Source organism: Dermacentor silvarum, chromosome 7, assembly GCF_013339745.2.
Source record: "Dermacentor silvarum isolate Dsil-2018 chromosome 7, BIME_Dsil_1.4, whole genome shotgun sequence".
Taxonomy (NCBI): Eukaryota; Metazoa; Arthropoda; class Arachnida; order Ixodida; family Ixodidae; genus Dermacentor; species Dermacentor silvarum.
This window is the reverse complement of record NC_051160.1, coordinates 58467218-58487888: the sequence shown is the minus strand read 5'-3', so window position 1 is coordinate 58487888 and position 20671 is coordinate 58467218. Positions and strand designations below refer to the sequence as shown.

General features: G+C 45.8%; 1 protein-coding gene across 7 annotated transcripts in view; it reads left to right on the top strand.

The window, feature by feature from the left end:
- LOC119458082 (mucin-5AC) overlaps positions 1 to 20045 on the top strand; it is a 68532-nt gene extending 48487 nt beyond the window's left edge. For all 7 annotated transcript variants that reach the window (XM_049670741.1, XM_049670740.1, XM_049670739.1 and 4 more), the window contains 4 exons: positions 3250 to 3470; positions 7339 to 7420; positions 11951 to 12143; positions 16119 to 20045. In XM_049670741.1, coding sequence (XP_049526698.1) covers positions 3250 to 3470; positions 7339 to 7420; positions 11951 to 12143; positions 16119 to 16784 — 1162 coding nt within the window. In that variant the 3' untranslated portion in view covers positions 16785 to 20045. The remainder of the gene's footprint in view (positions 1 to 3249; positions 3471 to 7338; positions 7421 to 11950; positions 12144 to 16118) is intronic.
- Positions 20046 to 20671: the final 626 nt, after the last annotated feature.

The window sequence follows — 20671 nt, the reverse complement described above, 5'->3', positions numbered from 1 at the left end:
GGCAGCTAATGTGCATGAGTAATAAAACAAAAACAATGAAATCTGAATGTGACTAAGCACATTATAAAACTTCTAGAGTGACGGTCCTCGCAATCATCTACGAAGACTCGCATTCCAATGGATGTGGGACACAAAAACGCTCGTGTACTGTGATTTAGGTGCACGTTAAAGAACCCCAGAGTGTCAAAATTAATCTGGAATCCCCCACTATGCCGTGCCTCATAATCATATCGTAGTTCTGGCGCTTAAAACCACAGAATTTGATTGTTCTTAAATCAACGAAGGCATTCAAAGCCACAGGCAAGTGTATTTGCCGGCTTATAAAGGCCTTGTTTTGCTTGTGTGACACTGTTTTGTGTTTACATCCACAAATGTGTATACCCCCCCCCCCCCCCCCGCCCCCTCTTTTGGAGCGAATGCGGGTTTATGTAATAAATGTATGTCGGAAAAAAGAAAAAAAAAAACGGTGCTAGCGGGAACCTACATAGAGCCACAGTGTGTTTATTTATTTATTTTTTCTTAGCCACATAAATATTGTTGTCTAAGAGGCGTACAGCCAAAGGACATTTATTCAATATGTGATGTGTGTGCAGATGCCATTTCCATGAAAATCAAGGTTGCCTTGAGTTGGGGGGTTCATCCCACTTAAAGCTTCCATCATATTCTGATGCAGAAAGTAAAATTTATGTAATAAGATGCTGAACACTTAGGTTTGCGAATATTAAATATTTCGAATACGAACTGAGTACAAATATTAAGCATTGAATTGAATAGTCAAACGCAGACGCATATACATACGTACAGTAACAATATTTATTTCTGTAGATAATTAGGTACTGGGTCTGTACTGATTAGTCCAAAGAAGAGAGGCAACTATGAGAGAGAAAGAATAAACTTTAAACACAAGATCACTAATTCTCATTAAAAAAAAAACTGCGCAAAATAGCCTCTCAACATCTTTAGAACCTGGCTGTTAATGAGCTTTACAAGAATTAATTACTGCTGAATGAAATGGAGCATTTACAAAAATGCTAAATAGATGGTTGCTGATCACGGCAGCCATATTTCGATGGGGGTGAAATGCGAAAACACCCGTGTGCTTAGAATTAGGTGCACGTTAAAGAACCCCAGGTGGTCCAAATTTCTAGAGTCCCCCACTACGGTGTGCCTCATAATCAGATCGTGGTTTTGGCACGTAAAACCCTGTACTTTAATTTTTTTGGGTTGCTGAAAAACAAGCAGAGGTTGGGGAAAAAGAAAAGCTGCTGAAGAACTTCTGTGCCATAGACATATGCAAAAGGGCCCTTTGCAAGGAAAATATCTCTGGTGGTAGTGTAAAAGATAAAACTGCAACATGACTAGGTAGACTCCCAGAAACACTGAATATGACAGACTACAAACAAAAATCACAGGTTGGCATGTAGGCTTCCGCTGTGGAACTGAAAACGAAGCTTACATTACCAATTTTGTTTCTGTATTCCTTTGTAAACATTTGTCGTTTTCTTACTTCTGAGTATTTGTGATACTTAGTTTAGCAGACGGAGAACAGTAACAAGGCTTTAAGAGTTGGTTGTTGCGCAATATTTGGTTAGTTTCGAATATTCAAAAGTACGGAATTGTTCTTTTGATTGTGAATAGTGCAATATTGTATCCATATTCCAAATTTGGAATATTCGCCCACCCCTATGTAAAATCTTTTGTGACGTATTCTTTCAAGCTTTTTTTTTGTTTTGTTTGCATGTCTTACCAAAGTTGTTGCAACAACATATGTCTTTTATCTCTATAATGAAACCATTGACATCATGCTGTTTTATAACAAAAAGTCTGTGTGCTTTAGGTATATGTATAAGCTGAACACACATATATGTACACCTCCCATATATAGGAGCACACAAAGGTTTATTGGCCAGTTGTCTGCTCCAAAGTTCATACATTAGGTGACGCATGTGATTGAAAGGATGCCCCACATCCACTGTTATGGCCAGGAGTGTCACTGGCTAACATACTCATAGCCAGTTCTTGCATATGTGCACGAATAGTACCTAAAAAAGTGGATGGGAGGACCGGTACCACTGCAGCTCAATTGGTGGAGAGCATTGCACATGTCATGCAGATGTGCGTTCAGCTCCAACCACTGGGGGACAAGTTTTTTTTTCGTTCACTTTCACTTTTCCATTTGTTATTATTTTTATTTAAGAAAAACCACACTTAATTTCCCCTCTGCTTTCCTTGGCTTCATTGTCTGTTTGCTTCATGAGGTTGCGACTAATGAAAATTGAGCCCCTTGGTTGCTTGATTACGCATAACAGGAGATGTGGTCACTGGTGTTACTTTAGGGGATCAAAACGCTGTGCTATATAAGCTGGTTCCTGGAGCCTTGGATTCCCTGCAGCACAAACAGTGTTTGCATCCATATGTGTTCAACTCTCAATTGTGTAGTGTGCAAGTGTAGGAATTTACCTTGTCATAAAAGTTCCAGCCATGTGTTCAGGAATGTTGACTCAGGCCATGCTGCTGATGCCAATGGGCCTGTTTGCAGGACGTAAACCAAACTACACTGCTGTAAAGCTGCCACAAATGTCTGTGCTGCGTACTGATGTAGCACTACCACGATTGGGCATCACTTGCACCGCAGCACGAGGAGACGCGGACAGTTTTTATTATTGTGATAAGGCATTCATACGGCACACTCTGGGGTGCATGCGTGGCTCAGGCGTGGAGTTGTAGAGGATTTTCAGAGATGTGGGAGTGCGTTAGGGTGCAAAAGATGACAAAGCGAAGTCGGAGCTGTGCTCAGTTCGCTTGGTGGTGGAGCTAGGACAGCGTTCTGCCTTCCGCTGCTGCCGTGAACGTCGTGCACACACACGCTTTGAGCACACTAGCATTCCTGCCGACCTGCTGCGAGTATACACTGGTCTGAACAGAACAGAAAGTAAATGTCAACCAAAGAATACGTACTATTTCACTGGGCACTCACTGTAGTGCTGACAGGTTTTCAGTTGGTCTCATCTTGTCCACCGTCGAGGTGTGGCACTTGCAACACCACTTCAACGCATCGTCATGCGCCTGGTAGCTGTTGGGACGCTGGTTCTTGGGCCCAGCAGGAGTTGCCTAGCATTCTGCCTCGTCCCACACACTTACAGTTACAACATTACCTAAGGAGTCCAAGTGCAACGATGTACCTTGCTATCACTGCCATTGCTTCGCAAATCAACCAAACCTCCCTCCCCCACCCCCTCTACTTTTCAGTAAAACACAGCGCAAGGACATCGTTGCAAAGCTGCGCGAGCGTGCGCTCAACTCGCAAGTAACGACATGGACATCCGATGAAGTTGTATCTGTGGACTTTGAGCAACCAGCAGAATCTCCAAGCTCAGCGCCCGTGCAGGACAAACCAGTAGGCACTAGTTCTCCATCTGCTGTGAGTGTGGGGAACCGAAGCGTTGCAAACAAGCAGCTCACAAATTCAGGTAAGCGTTTTACTTTTGTTTGTTGTATGGCAAATTCATGCATAAAAGTAGCGAAATACAACTTGTTAAATGTGCAAGTAAGCAGGAGGTAGAAGTCACTTTATCTGTATCAGTCTTGATTTATTTTTTTATTCATTGATGAAAATGCATGGCGCAACGCCATGCCAGTGCATGGCGTTGCACTTGGTCTTGAGCAGAAACGGTACAATGCTATTTTTATTGGACAGAGGCAGGGTGAGGCACCATTTATCAAGATGTGGGATGAAGGGTGCGTGCTCACGTAGCTGCCGTCAGGTCCGACTTCTTCAGCTGTGCCCATTTGAGGGGGAGGGGGGGGGGGGTGCTACCCCGAAAGGTCAACTTTCGCACCAATTTGCAGATTTTGATGAAATTTTTCAGGACAATTGAACTTGCTGCCATTATGATGCATTTGAAATTTTATTATTCTAATGCGAATGAGAAAAAGAAGTTGTCATTACAGATTTCACAACTAAGTTTAAGACAAGATAATTTCAAAGATACTCATTAAAATATATTCATATATTCTGCCACGAGGTATCAGTAGATACCTTGTGGATGGCCTATATGGGGGAGTTGCTTGCCATTCTGTGTATTTTTTTTTCATCTTTTCTTTCTAAACATTGCACAGTTTGAAAGCAAGGCTTTATTTTATTGTTTTCGGAGTACGCCAAGAATCGCTGTTCTTTCTCTCTTCGAAGCAAGTTTAAGATTCAAGAAGTATACAGTGTTCCATATTCCAGTTCCAGCTTCTCGAGGACTCTCGCAATGACAACTGCAGTCTCGTCGGACTCTAGTACAGCTAAGGCTGCTGCAGCCTCCCCTCACCTCGAAGATGCAAACTCGATCTTTGCGGCACTTCTTTTGCATCTATGTATCTACATCCTCATACATTTTGCATTGAGCTCTGGCTTACTAAGCTTGTTGTAAAGAGGCACAAGCTCTTTTGGAATATACCTGCTGACACCTGAATGATGAGTTCTATCACTTATGACTTTCCAGCAGTCGGTGAGGGCTTGGTGCCAACTGTAATCCGAGTGTATGCCAATTGTAATCCACCAATGCGACCTTCAGTCTGCCGCTCAATCCCGATCCACCACAGCTGAAAATAATAGTTTTATGTGCTATGCTCCAGCTTCGATAGGTCGCTTCAGGGCTAAAAAGTGCAAAAAATAATTTTTTCATCAAAGGCAGTCATATTGAATTTAGTTTTCCTTGCGCATTGCAGCTGTGTTTTGACAACAGCATTCACGGGCACTTTCGCTTGCAAGCGCGTGCTACTATCAGTTTATTTCTGCAGCGCAGATGTGTATTTCTCGTGAGAAGTCACAATTTTAGCCCTGCATCCGAAGAAGAGTGCTCTCAGTATAAATGTAAGGCAATGGTGAACAAGACTTCTTGTGCTTTCTGATGTGACAGCAGTTAGGTCATTGACAGTTTGGCCAGCCACTGCATTTCGGTCTGCCACGGCAACAGAAGAGTTTAATGATCGTTACAGACAAACTGTAGAATGCACTAATTGTGTTTTCATAAACCAGCTGGGGTAATTAGAGCAGCCACAATTAATTGCTAGACGTCACCAAACATAACCTCTACAGTGGACCTAGCTTGACAGCGAGGGTTATGTGCATGTGTTCTGCCGCAGCGAAGCTCCTTATGAATGGGTAATCGCAGCTGTGAGTGAGATGCTGCGTCTAGACAAAGCCAGTACTGCACTGCTGTTGCCTGCAACCGTCCGCAAGGTGCACAGCTGGAGCCGCGCACGCTATCAGGAGACATGTTGGTCACCGATAAGCGGTGACGTGACTAACAAGTGTGCAGTGATGATGATCAATAATGTTTAGTGGTGCAAGGGCATCTAGGCTGAAGGGTGCTAAAGATTGTGTGCCTTGCATCATTTTGAACTGTCTCTTCTTGCCTGCTCGGCACGAAAATGCTACCTCTTGTATTTGCTGTGTGCCCTGCGATTTCTTATATAAAATTTTGTCAGAGAAAAAAATTTAACCTCCTCAGACTCTGTGTCCACCCTTGTGGAGGCTGACTTTCGTCCTTTTCAATATTAGGCCAGAAACGATAAGCTTAAATATTCGGGTTTAACATAAATCTAGAGACAGGTGGCACAATATGTCAAGCGTATAATCACTTTGTAGCTGCCAGCTCTTGAGAAAATGAATGCTTTGTGTAAAAGGTACTTCCGCATGATCATCGACGACGAAAAAGGAATGTGAAGTACATTTAAACCGCTGCTAGATCATGCAGCAATCCAGCTTAAAAGACAAAGCAACAAACCGCCATGTGATCTTAAACCTGCATCCATGTAGCAGTACTTTGAAGAAAAAAAAAGGTACCTTTTATCTGACCAAACTGGAGAAATGAGCTCTTTGGACTGTCCACATTCATGGACAGTGCCACTGTGGGCACGTACCTGTGCCACTTGATCAAGCAAGTAATTGTTTAGGTTCATGAGAGACTAAGAATTGATTTTAAAGGGTATTGTGTCACTAGAATTTTTTTGGCTCTGAAGAGGACTGACAGCAGACCGGGAGTGAAGAGAGCTTCATGGCATTTCCCATTATCATTCAAGCAGTGACATCTGTGCGGTGTTGACCTGTGTTCTTTCAGTGAACATTGAACTGAGCCGAACTGTGATAAACTATTGTCACTTTGATGCCGCCTTGACGTTGCCAGCAGTAAACCATGATAAGTCCACACGCATGTATTGCACACATTTGGCTCACAAAAGTTTCAGGAGCTGCGACTACTGCTGTTGGTTGAGCGGAAGCGGTAGGAGCTGTTCACGTAGAGTGTGCAGCTTCTTTTTGATATACCTTTGTATCCAGTGTTCCAACCTTTCAACATACTCGTCGTCGACACTTACATGTAATGGCATGATGCTTCCTACTTACAGGTACTTTTATGTATTCATTTTTTTCTGAGGAAGAACTATTAGCAGTGGAATTTATTGCTGCATGCATAGCAGAGTGACACTTACGTTTACATTTGTTTGAATCTTATTTGTAACCACCCTGCTTGGGCCTGAAGAAGGTTCGCAGTAGCATAATCAGTAAATGTGCATCCTAGGCTGCTTGCTCTAGCTGGAACTCTGCTTAAGGCTTAGCTCAATCCACTTGGAGCCACCTCAGTTGCACGGGAGTCCTGCGCATCGGCTCATCATGCAAAACTGCACAGAGGGGAGCGTAGGTATTACCACTGCTCTAAAGGGGCTCTCGAGTTCCTAGGGGTAGCGCTGACCCAGCGGTCTAGAGCTTGACTAGCAGCGGAGAGGGCCCAGGTAGAGAGGAGGCGACGCAATACACAACAAAATGTTTAATTACATCGTAACGTAAAGAGCAAGAAGCTTGACGAGCTGCTCCTGATGAAGAGTGGAGGCTCAGTATTGTCCACGGAGGAGGGGAAAAGATGACAATCTTGAAGCCTGCAGTCATAAACAAAAAAGTTTGAAGGAAATGCTCATGGGGGAATAGGCCCTCATCACTTGATGGGCAAGCAGTAATTTCTAACTGCCAAGTGCGGGGAGAGCAGAGTGAGTGACTGTGGGCTGATCAGTACGAGGGCACCACTAAAAGCTATCACGAACCAAACAGTGCCTTGAAAACTCTAGCTGCCTTCGAGGCCCGCTTCCCAAGACCCAACGCGCAGATAGGCCCCGAAGGAAAAGCCGGTGTCTGAGGAGGCTTGCCTTGCCGAGGTTAGCTGCCTGACCTCGTGCTCCCTCCTTCCTCATGGCCATTTTGTACCTAAAATAAACGGCCACGTAATAGCAGAGAGGAGCGGTTTCGTTTCTTCCAGGCTGACCTGCTGGCCTTTTGTTCTGTGCTTGCCGACGCAGATGGTGCTGTGTTGAAGTGCTGTGTTCCTTCCTGCACAAACCGCTCCGACGAGCCCAGGCATCAGCCGCTGGCATTCTACAGGTGAGTCTGCCAGCTGGCATGACATCAGCCGTGGAACTGTGCTTCAAAATGTGAACCTAGGGCTGTTTTCTTTCACGTCTTTCCTGGGTGCAACGAAGCTGAGCATAAGTGAGCCCATAATCCAATGGATGGCTCGACAGAGCAGGACTGGAGTTGAATATACATGGCTTTGTTGACAAAGGTTTCCAGCGAGCTACTTTTGCTTTTATTAGTGCAGCGATTAGTGTATCTGTTGAGATTTAACCTCGCTTCGAATGCAGCTATCAAAGAGGACTTTGATACCGTGGGCTGGGTCTCACTGCTCTCTGCAGCTGCCATGTGACTGGAACTCCGCTGGATCTTAACCCTTTCAGTGTCGTTTTTTTGGGGGGGGGGAGGGGGGGGGGATAATGGCAAATATTGTATTGGTATGGTCGTTCAGTGATGCTACCGCTGCGCTGAGAAGCAAACCCTGCTACATCCTGCTATTCAGCAAAATATGGGAAATCATCACCCACCCTGCATCGAAAGGGTTGCTCGGGATTTGAAAAAGTGGAACGAAGTCCTTAAGCGCGGTTTCTCTGCACCCTCCAAAGCAACGTGGCGTGAACCAGTGGCTGTGTTAGCTCAGTGGTGAACTGAGCCAAGCCCCTTCAATTAGGCCTAGATCGTGCCACTGTTTCTTCCGTGGGCTGTTGTCTATTTGCAATACCTTCCACCCCGCCACATGCGGGTTGCTTAAGCATTGGGGCAGCGTCGGTTTTCAGCGATAGTGCTGATGCTGAGCCAGACCACCCGCTCCTCTCCTGTATGACCAATGTTAAAACAGTGATTGAAGTTTCGGACGCTATTAGTTGTCTCGCTCGATTTTTCAAACAAACCGTGCACGATGTTGCAGACAGGGTGGTGGCCATGAAAAAAGTTAGTCAGAAAGCTCCAAACTGAATTTGGCTTCACAGCCGAATCTGACAACATGCGCTGCGCACGTCTGCACTTTGCAATTGCATGCGACGCTCATCGAGCTGTGTGACGAGTGAAATCGAAACGTCCCCGCGGTATTTGTAGTAGTGGATGGTATGTTGGCAAAGCACAGCACAGGGCAAATTTAAGCAAATTTTTCATACTGCTGGCTTTGTAAAAAGCAACATAATTCATTTTGCTGCGGAAGTTCATGTTTTTAGGCAGCCCGATTATTCGGACGTTTTACTGAAATATCAGAAGGCTGCTGTTTTCATCATTAAGTTTCACACTCGCTGCGCTAATTTCACATTCAGAGGTCAAAGTCTGAACAGAAAGACTGAACACACTACGTGATGTAGGTGGTTATGTTTCATGCCAGCCAAGAAGCCTGGCAGAGCTTATCAATACAGTAAAAGCTCGTTAATTCGAATTTCGCAGGGACGCCCAATGAGTTCGAATTAAACCGAAATTCGAACTAACGAAATTCATTGAAAAAACAGCAGGAATTGGTTGTTGGAAAATCACTCAAAATATTTACTTGCGAAAATAATCCGTGATCACTGTCTGTTTCTCTTCTTTGAATGCGATCGCCATAGCCTTGTTTTCCAACGCGCGAACGTGGCAGAAAGCATCCTCTGCGTCTTCCTCGAAACTGAAGAATAGACGCACGACACGCATAGCCTCCATTAGTTCCAAAGCTGAGGGCCGCGTGGGTGCATCATGCTCTTCATCATCCGCACCTACATCGACGACGGGCGCTTCTCCACCAGTCACCTGCGCAATGATATCATCGTTAGTGATTGTGCCGCAGACCGCTGCACAGCGATCTGCATCGACGTAGTCGCCGAAGGTCACGTCCTCCAGCGCATCCCGCAATCCGGCAGGAATGACCACGGCCTCGCGCTCGTCGGGCTCGCAAGCTGTGCCCTCATTGGTCACACAAAAGCCACTGTGGTGGAAGCAATTGGCAACAGTTGTTGCCGTGACCTGATCCCAGGCCCGCACCAACATATGCAAGGCCGTGAGCAGCGTCACATCGTAGCGACACGGCACCGAACGACTTCGTAGCTCTGACGTACACGAGGCCTAGCGACTGAATGTGCGGCACACAAAGGACACGGAGACTACGCAGACACGTCCGGCACGAACCACCACACGATGCGAAGAGCGAGCGCAATGACGACAGTGACGCTGCTGCGCTCGCGCCATCTATCGTTGAGCCTTGAAAGCTTGCGGCAGCAGTATAAAATACCACCACGCAGCGGCGCGCAGTTCGAATTATCGATAGAGGAGCCGATGCGCGCTTGAACTAACGAGTTGGTTAACCCATAGACGCCTATATATTGTGGCCGGACCATGACCATCAGTTCGAATTAACCCGAAAGTTCGAATTAATGAGGTGCTGAATTAACGAGCTTTCACTGTAGCTGTGCTACTGCCCTCTCTCGGCTGACATTCCCCTTAATAAGCTACGTCTGTTGGGAAGGGGGATGGTCTGTGTATAGACTCCCGCCTGTGAATGTGAAATTTGTGGGGTCTCACAGGTGCTCTTGGGACAAAAGAACGACAACAAAGTAGTGCAAGCAATCAAGAGGGCATTTATTGCACCTTCCATACACTAATGCCTGCTAGCCGAATTACTGCCCATAGAACATTCCGATGGGCGTGTGACAAATCGAGGAAGTCCGACTCACCGCAACGAGATAGCGAGCGAATATGTTCACCCCATGCTGGAAACCAACGCCTAGCCATCCGCGTGTACGGTCATAAGAACGGGGTTGGTTCGCACAGTCATGTTCGTCCAGTCCGGTGCCCCACTGCCCAGCCTCGTGAGGCGGTCTCGCAGAGTACGTTGGCATCACGCGTGGTACGTCCGCATTGCTCGCTGATCACCAGCCAAAAAGGAACCACCTTCTCCCTTTTGCACCCGAGTAACCCCGCCGTTAGGTGGCGTTAGCAGTGTAACACTCGTGCCATCTGTCGTACTAGTCTTGCAACCACCCCGACCGCCGCTGGCACAAAGCCACGCGGCGAAGCCGGATAACAGGAGACGCGAGCCATGTGGGAAAAACAATATCAGGGGATGTGTGAAAGTCAAGCATCCCCACAAATTATCCCACTAAGTATCCCACTAAGTGTCAAATTTGCCCATGAACATCTCGTAAAGGAAGCCTTCTCGAAGAATCAAACAAAGGGAAGTTTTCTTTGAATTGATCACTCAAGTTTTTATTATAAACATATTGACTGAGCCTACCTCCTGGTGGTTCCAAAACACTTGTGGGACGATATTCTTTTTGCTTGCCATGACGAGCCCAGATCTGGCCAGCTAGGGTCCTCACGAACGCTTGCCAGAGTGTTCGAAATGTATTACTGGCCCGGGCTTTCGGCAAGCGTCAAACAGTATGTTTAAGGCTGCCGCGAATATCAGCAGTGAAAGTCACCGCCCCTGAAGCCCGCCGGGTTATTGCAACCCATTGAACCACCCCATAAGCCATTCGACCAAGTCAGCTTGGACATTCTTGGGCCTTTTCCTCTGTCAACCGAGGGCAACAAGTGGGTGATTGCCACGACTGACTACAGTGGAATCTCGTTGATACGATCTTCATTGTAACCGAAAAATAAAGCGCATCATCAGAAAATCGTATCGTCCAATGTATTATCCAACTAAATCGTATTATCAGGAAAAGAAAAAAAACGTATTGTCCCGAAAAACGTATTACACAGAATCGTATCAACGAAGTTCCACTGTATTTAACCCGCTATGCCAAGACAGAGGCGCTACCACGAGCCACGACTTCTGAGGTAGTGGAGTTGTTCAAACATGTGTCACATTTTATTGCGTCATGGTGCCCCATCCACTGTAATCAGACAGAGGAACGGCGTTCACAGCACAGCTCATGGATGAAATTTTTCAACTGAGCAACACCAGGCATCGGAAGACGACTGCTTATCATTTGCAGTCCAATGGACTTATGGAGCGTTTAAACAAGACCATCACAGACGTGATCTCTATGTACCGTAAATCGTAAAATAAGAAAAAAAAACATTTTTATTTGCTGGCCCTACATGTTCGCAAAAACTGTGTCTGCCAAAAGCATATAAAGCACCAATGTAAGCAACTATTTGCGTAGATAGCATTCGTTTTACCAAAATTACTGATGCGTTAAGTCTGGAAGACTTGTATAGGTGTTGCGACAACTACACGAAAATAAAATATCTTCAATTTAATTTAAGAAGGTAAAGGAGGAAAGTGCACCTAATACATTAGGCTGCACTGCATTGTCACCATACCTTTTCTTTTGCTCTGAGTGCTCCATTTTTAAAGGATACATTATTAGTGGTGTACAAAGTCTGGGAGCTGCACCTTTCATTGGCAGACACGCGTACCCTGCATAAAAATGCATGGTACCCCCCTCCCCCTTTCTTCAGTGTTGTGTCTGTAGGATTTTACGAACTTTATTGTTCACACATTGGCAGGTATGCACAGTGCTAAGCACCGCACTGCTGCATCTCCCGTGGTCAAACACTTGGCACTTAGTGCCAATTATTGTTTATGCTATGAAGGTGTGCAGTGTTGTCTCTTGCTTGCAGGTTTCCAAGAAGTGTTGCTCTCAAGAAACAGTGGGCGGAGGCGATGGGCCGCACAGGCTGGCTGCCATTGCAGACGACCGTCATGTGCTCTGACCATTTCAGACCATCTGATTTAACCAACGGGTGCCCGCTTTCTGGAGTCCCTAAACCTAAAGCTGTTCCAAGCATCTTTGAGGGCAAAACGTCTGCAGAGGTTTGTGGCGGTGGTATTTTAGTTTTTTTTCTCAGTCTAACGGTAGCATCAGTGTGACGCTGCCATCGTGCAGGTCTGTGATGTTCAGTACTTTCCAGTGTTAATGAGAACGCCTGGTTGGTATTTCAAGCATAATAACTGTAATAGTTTTTAGACTACGTCACGACAAAGTGACTGGCATGACGCCTTAGGCAGATACACATTTCAAAAGAATAAAAAAAAAAAAATTTAACTGCAGGGTTTCGCCTTACACCTTAGCTACAATTGATGATTGAATACTAACTACCGTATTTATTCAAATATAAGGCGAGCTTTTTTCCCAGCATCTTTAGCCTCGAAGTCACCCCCTGCCATATACGAGAATTTTGCATTCAGGTGTGGCTTCACAGTAGCGCGAATTTCGCCTTATAATATGGCTTTACGGCAATGCACGCCACGCTGTCGTGAAGCCACACTATAAGGCAATATATTTTTCTTCTCCTGGGTCCTCCAACTGGCACCCTCGCTGTATAATCGAATAAATAGGGTACATATATGTTTTCTTAAACAATTGACCCCAGTGTACATGGCTTATATATGAGTAGAAGCTTAATATATGGGGTGCTTTATTTTATCGTTAACATAATTTTTAAAACGTACCTATGACATATAGTGTAATTCTATTCTTGAGCTAGGTTGCTCTCAGAGGCAGACATTATTTGCACCAGAAATGAAATGGAATACTTGACTAAGTAACAAATTTTTTAAATTATCTTTTACTCTAAATACTTACTGCCACATGTTTAATTGTAGCCTGTAACATTTAAATCAGTCATCCACTTCAAACGAATTCTGAGGATGATGCCAGTTTCGAGACATGCATTCCCAAAATTTGTGATGAAATGCATTGGTGTTCCAGTAACTTTCGATCTTCAATGCATAAAAAGGCGTTCTGTAAAAAAGGTAAGTGGAACGACAGTGCATTTTTACGGCAAGTTGTATTGCACTTATTTTAAAACTGGTGCTAATTTCAAATTTCATTCCAAGTGGACGGGGCTCGTCAAATCACTGGCTTTAATCGGGTATTGCAATATGTGCGCTGGAGTAATTAGTTGAAAAGCTAATGAGCGAAACATTTTAAATGTGAAGCATGTCTTGGCGAACATTTGCCACTTTGACAGTATCCATCTATCTAGCCGCCTACGTCTTGGGGCTCTCATGTTCATTTCGTTAACTTGGTATGTACCAAAATTGGCATAGTGTGACAAGAGAGTATGACGAACATAAGTGATAGGTCATGACATACGTGTCATGTAGGTCATGAAACAGCCGCCTACGTCTTGGTTCTCTCATGTTCATTTCGTTATCTTGGTAGGGTACCAAAATTGGCATAGTATGACAAGAGTGTATAACGAACATAAATGATAGGTCATGACATCCATAGCCGCCTACATCTTGGTGCTCTTAAGGTCGTTTCGTTAACTTGGTAGGCTCACACTGCTGCGCGTAACGTCGATTCTCACGGGGCGTGGGATCTGACGGTGTTTTTAAGTAGCCAATTATTCCTATCGATTTCCATTGTAAATGTATAACTCTTCGAGTATTTGAGCTCAATAAGTAGATTTGTGCTAATGCAACATTCTATTTTTTAAAATTCTGTTAACGTAACGTTTAAAGAAAACACCCTAGTAGTAGTAGATAAGCGCGGAAAAAAAATATATATATTTATAATATCCGCAATTTCACTAGAACGGAAGTTTACCCATTTGTGTCACAAGGAACAAACACATCTAATTGGCTTGCATTGAAACTTTACAAATATGCTTTTTATAAGGGTGCAGTTTGGTATTGTTGACTGCAGCTCTGGATTACCGTATTTGTATGAATCTAACGCGCACCATTTTTCAGAAAAGATGGGTCTGGAAATTGCCTGCGTGTTACTATCGATTACGAAACCAAAACCACGTTCGTGGAATTAGTAGCAGCCTAGTGTCAGGCATAGAGCATATTTCCATTTTGTCGAGGGTCTGGACCCTGGGGGAGTGTGCCCAAGTATTGCGGAGGAAAGATGTGGTTTGCTCAGTTTGTCCCTTGCCGAGCTGCACTACGCAGCCACAGATAAATACTCCGGAATAACTCGCATCAACGCATCTTCAAAACTCGAGATTACACATCCTCCAGTACTGAACGCGCGAGAAGATAAGCGCACATGACGCCACTCCTCCTCGGCATGCCCACTCTTTGCACACGCGGCAGATTATATCCAAGATGGGGCAGGTGAGCTGCTTAAGCATTGAGCTGCTCTGGTAGCCATGCAAAGCCACGGCTGCGTTAGAGGCGGAGACGTGCGGCAACCTGTCCGCTCCCCTTGCGTGCGCTTGATCGTATCGGCGCGAGCTCGCGCCCCAAGCATACAGCGCGTGGGGCGCGATAGAATCTTATTGCACTTGGACTTTATACGAAACATGACGCCGCTCCGCTTCAAGGGTCGCTCTAGGTCACACGGCGCACTATTTGAGAGGCGTGTTCGTAAGCAGTGTGCTTCTAATTCAACCATTTGACCATCAGAAGTTTCGAATTATTGTCTCCGTATTCCTTCGTGGCAGCAGTGAAATTTTGTTATATTGAAATTGCGTGTACATACACTTCATTATATCGAGGTTCTATTTAGAACCTCGATATAACGGTGTTCTGTGGACAAGAAGTTATAAAAGTTAAGTGCTTTGTTATATTGAAGTGCATTATGTCGAGGTTTAACTCTAGTTGAACATTTGCTGCTACTGGGGGAGGCAGACGAGTGCTGCCACTGGTTACCTACCTGTAAAATAGGTACAAGCGCACTTCCAGCCTGCTGCTTGGCAACTACGGGAGTTTCAGAAGGTTGGCAGCATGGGGCCGCCAGATTCCCGAATGCCATCTTGGGCTGTGGGAGGCCATGTTGATGCTGCATCCTGTATTTTTCCTTAGAAAAATTTTATTTGGAATGGACTTCACTGGCACTTTTTATCGATAGATTAAATTAACCGCTTCCATGCCTTGGCAAGTAGGTTCATCCAAGCTTTCTTGGTAAAAACTGGCAACGGTAAGCTCAGCTCGTCAATCGTATTTTGCATTTTCTAGCAATGGCCATGGACGAGCCTAGTTTTGTCTCGATGCTTAGTTGTAATATTGGTTCTAGATGGCAGCACACAATCCATGGGACAGCGCAAGCATAACGAATTTATTATTTCTGAGGAAGTAAAACATGTTACTGAAATGGGGTCTTTAAAAAATAATTTGTCCATCTTTGGTCAGAATTTGCGATAATAGCGTCGCACGGAAGGAGTAATGTCAATTTTCTTGAAAGCTGGTGGCAAGGATATGGTTCTGCCACATCCATGCACTTCCACGGGCATCTGACCTTATATTCAAGGTTAATACTTTACAAAATTGTTTCCTAGTTATCTTTAAAAAAGACTGAAGGCAATGTGCAATAATATTGTTTGAGGAGTCTCATAAGGATATTGATGGTCTGGTGAAATTTAAAACATTTGGAAGCATGGAAATTGACTGACACGAGGCGTTGGGTAATTTTTTACCCAACCTTTGTTCTGTAGGGGATGTTAAATGGGTTGATGATGATAACGTGTTCGATGATTCAAAACCAGCGTCAACACCTTTCCATTCTGGGACAGTCGCTCTACCAACTAAAGCTAACCACAAAACTAGTAAATGGTAGGGTGGGGGTGAATTGACCGACAACTCAGTTCAGGTGTACGTAAACTTTCTATTTCACAAAACTTGCAGATGTCTGCGTAACTTGTCTCCGCATTTAATGTCACTTTGCCAAATGCGTGCTCTGTCTTCATACAGAGATACGCTTACATTTATGTTGGGTTTTCACCTATGTGAGCAAGGTACACAAGTCTGATGCTCTCAGCAGCTTTTGTGGTCATTGATGACCCACTAGTACTATTTGTGACGTGCACAAGCATGACGGTGCGCTCTTTTATGCAGATCACGTTGGAGAGCGATGAGAGGACACCAGGAGAACAGTCGGTCCCCTCTGACCGCAGTGGCTGGAAAATGGTATCATTGCTTCCGGAGAACACAGCCACCAGAGGCAGAGGCAGAGGCAGGGGTAGATGTTCCAGCGAAACGTCCAACAAATCCACTGGGACAAGAGGCGCCGCCGTAAAGCGAATTTTAAGCAAGGCATCGCCTCCTATCATTGAAAAGAAGAGGAAGAAGGCATCACCCCCACTCACATTCAAGGACATCATGGAAGTGGACACATCCAGCTTCTGGCTGAAGACCTTAAGCAACAGGATGGTGAACTTTGTCCACATCGTGCACCGACCCATGCCGTGCATCACCCGATCAGTGACGGTCTCGCCTGACATGTCCGTGATGGTGGCCGTCGAGAATGCGCGCCTGAGCCTGCTGCCGTGCGGCACACCGGTTCCCTATAAGGTTGACAGTGTCGAGACATTGCAGGGTCTCCTGCAGAGGGTCGAGAAGCTCGACGACAGTGCGCGAAATGACAACTGGCAGCTGCGTAAGCAGAGCACGCTGAAACTTGTTGGCCACTTGCTGCAGGAAGTGTGTCGGGAAGTGGGCAATGCGGACTGCCAGATTGGAGTGCTCAGCTCAATCAGAGACCAAGTTAACGAGCTCTTGTGAAAGGGCTCTGCCAGAGTGGAGTCATTGCCTGTGGGACCCTGCAGCGACTTTGTAATTTACACTTGGGCAGTGCATTCAGCGTGTTTCGTGTATACTTTCATCTACCATCTTGTTTCCAACCCGCGTGAACCCCATTGCAGTCCAAAGTCAAACTCACGAGTGTCTGGACTGTGGTAATGTTTGATTGCTTGTGTGTGCGACTGTCGCTCTAGAGTAGGGGTTCTCGAACGTTGTGGCCTTGCGGAACCCTGCCAGCTTTCCCAGAGTGCCGTGGAACTCCTCCCCTTTCCAGCGATGTCTTAGTGAACACTCACTAAAAGGGCTTGATAACGCTTTTAAACAAATCCCAAATGGGTCACCACTGTACACATACGGCAGTGACCAAACGCTTGAATAGAACAAAAAAACCTACCTTTTCGAAATGAGCGCCGCCTGGCATCGTAAAGAGGTGCTGCAAACTCCGGTGACTTCTAGAAAAATTTCTTGAATGTGTAGCCGCCCCTTGGCTTCCAGCAAACCAAATTATTTGTTTTATGGTGGCTGCCACCACGGTAGTTTGGGAGTATTCCCGCTTTGCCTAGTTTACTGCCACATGCAGTCATGCAGGGGGAGGCCCTGTCCCCTTCCAAGAAGCAGAGGGGGGTCTGCCAGTGCGTTAGCGAGACACTAGCCAAAATAGCACCGCTGCCACATCTGTGCGTGCTGTCCGTCATTTTCAGTCAGGCATGTTGTCTTTAATCTTGACAGCCATCTCTCTTGGGGAGGGACTTATGATACATGGACAAGCAATCTTTTTTTTCCTTTGCCACTCCCCACAACGCAATGCAGCATGTGCCGACCATACAGTTACCGCTCTTGCCACTTTGCGGTGTAAATGACGCCTACACGCAAACGAAGTGTCGGATGAACAGATATTTATATTTTGCAAACAAATGTCGCAAGTCATTCTTGCTGTGGAATGTACCGTATACACTTGTGTAAGGGCCGCCCTTTTTTTCAGTGATTTTGATGGGGTGTGGCCCGTCCATGGAAGTGTGAAATTTTTGTTAAATTTCCGATCCACGTATGGAAAAACCTGTTTAATCGTGCCATATATACCTAACGAAGGGATATCTGGCGTCTAGCTGTGGACATCCTCCTTGCTAGATGTCTTCATCGGTATGGCTCCCTCCCCTTTCCAGCGATGTCTTAGTGCACGTTCATTTATCCAATCGTCCTCGGTGCCGTCCATGGCATTGGAAATCCCGGTGACCTTAAAACTCTTTACAATAATGTCCGTGGACACGCACGCCAAGCGTTTAAAATCCAAGAGCAGACCAGCTGAAGTGACGCCCTCCTTAGTCGTCCGGTCAGTGTTTTCTCGTGATGCCATCCATTCAGAGTACTGGCGTCTGAATTCTGCCTTTGAACCGCCTATTAATAGACACATCCAGTGGTTGCAGCATGCTTGTTAAACCGCCGGGGATGACCGCCATAGGCTACGAGCTTCTGCAAGACGAGCCTTCACGCGCTCTGAGGTGGCCATGAAAGCTGTCCAATACGAACAGGGCCTTCCGTTGCAGCAGGCCTCCCGGCCGGTTAGCCCACACCCTTTTCACCCAGTCCTCCACTAGTTCATCGGACATCCAGTGCTTTTCTTGCACTCTGATGATTATTCCATTCGGGAAGCTCTCCTTGGGCAGCGTCTTTCGCTTAAAACACTACGTACGGGGGGAGGTTCCTTCCGTCCGCTGTGACAGATAGCATTACAGTGCAACGCTAATGCTTGGCACTGGACATGCGCACAAGGACGCTCTTCGCGCCGCTTTGGTTGACCGTCGTGTTCTGAGGAGCATAGAACCAAACAGGCGTTTGGTCCGCGTTTCCTATCTGGTCTAGGTGGTACTCGTGCTCCGCTCGCAGCGCGTTAACAAAGCGGTGAAACTTGATCACTTTGTCATCGTACTTGCGTGGAAGTCTTTGGCAGAGTGTCGTCCGGTGGCGGATGCTGAGTTGTCGCTTCATAAATCTCCAAAGCCATCCCTCGCTTGCCTTGAAATCCATAGGTGAAATGTTCATGTGGCGTGCGATTGCAAGGGCCTTGACACGAAGCATCTTGGTTGACAACGTGTAGCCGTCTTTCGCGATGTCCATGACGTATTTCATGAGCTCCTTCTCGAGTGTTGGAAATTTGCAAGGCTTGCCGCAGAATGCTTTCCTAGTCTTGTTTTTTGCGGCCAGCTCTTCCTTTTGGTCGCACCACCGACGCACGCACTTGCCGTTGACGTCGGAATTGCGGCTGGCTGCACGTTTTCCATTCTGTTCGGCGTATGCGACAACTTTGAATGTTGCATGCAGCATCGTACGTGGTTAAGCGTTTTTTCTTTTCCATCGCAAGCGGTTGTGCTATAGACAGTTGTCAAAATGAATGGCGGCACAAAGGATCAATGGCGCCGGTGAGAAAAGCGACAAGATCTCCCAGGTAGCGCCGCGTGACGAAGCCGCAGAGCAGCTATTGACATCTGGTGGCTCCCGCGAAATGTGTCGTACGCGAGACGCGACGACGGCCATTTGCTGGTGAGATTTTTTTTTCAAAATTTGGATTGCCAAGTTGGGGAGTGGCCTTTACACGAGCGCCGCCCTTAGCTGAGTGTATACGGTATTCAATGTACCCATCACAACACTAAGCGTAAGTGTTGTGAAGCCCGACAGGTAGCGGTGTCCCTGTGCACATTGCAATGCTTTCCACATGGTTTTATTCTGGATAAGGCAAAAACTGGCGCAGTGCGGTAGCGAACCAGCTTGCATCGAAATAGCGCCATTCTAACACCAACGCGATTCAACCACAAATTATGCGGGAATGCGCCCTGCGTGTTCATTACGATGTTGTGTTTAAACAAGCAATATTGTCATTCGTCTGCAACGAAATTCGACCAGGCAGACACTGCTAAATTTGGAAGGTGTCTACACAAGTGCAGCTTGCAGAAAATCCAAGTTGATTCCTGCTCACGTGGTACAAGCTCGCCTCACAAACACGAATTAAAGGCATGGACACAATGGGCCCACGAATCTTGCACTCAGAAGTCCTGTGTGCCGCTGTCGTGTGCATGTCTCAAAGACTGCTGAAGTGTGCTTGTGGAGTGCGATAGCTTCATTAAATCCGAAATGTAATATAAGATTTCTTCTCACTGAACCCAATTTGATAACCCCTGCTCTAGAGGAAAGCAGTGATCTTGTAAATTATCATTAAAACATGTTTGTCAAGTTTCGCTCATTGCGTGATTGTCTTGTCATTCATTGCTTTAGGGCTCATACATCTCCTTGAAAATCCTTAAATTTGGATTCAAGGGCTCCTAAAACTCCTTGAAAATAAATGTTCTCCTTGAATTACTGGAAAATTGGGTTTGGGAGTGACTTTTGAGCATTCAAAGTAACAGGCTCCGCATTGGGGCTATGCCATGGACAATGTGTAATATCGGGAAACAATCCTAGATTATTTTGTTCTTGGAGTGAGTGAGTGAAACAACTTTAATCGGTCCAAAATAGACACGAGTAAACTGAGTGGTGAAGCAATGTTGCGTGTCCACAGCCACCAACGGCAGGTTTGTTTAAACTAGCATTGTCATCGTGGAGCTAGATAAAAAGCCAGATCAAGCAACTAAGCCATACAGCTATCTTTTTTCTTTTCTGATCTGGTTCACACCGCAGCTATCCTGGCTTCATTTCTGAGCCCCAGTTTCTAGAAATGTGTGGTGGAAAGTGAAGTTTCAGCCATTTGGCTTTAGATCGACGAGTATCTTTGGCTGAAGCTGGACGCTACTAACCATCATGCTAGAAGATGATTGACATCATAGCAGTGGGAAATTCAACTTTGAAAATCCACCTGAACAGTGTGAAATGTGTGTCCA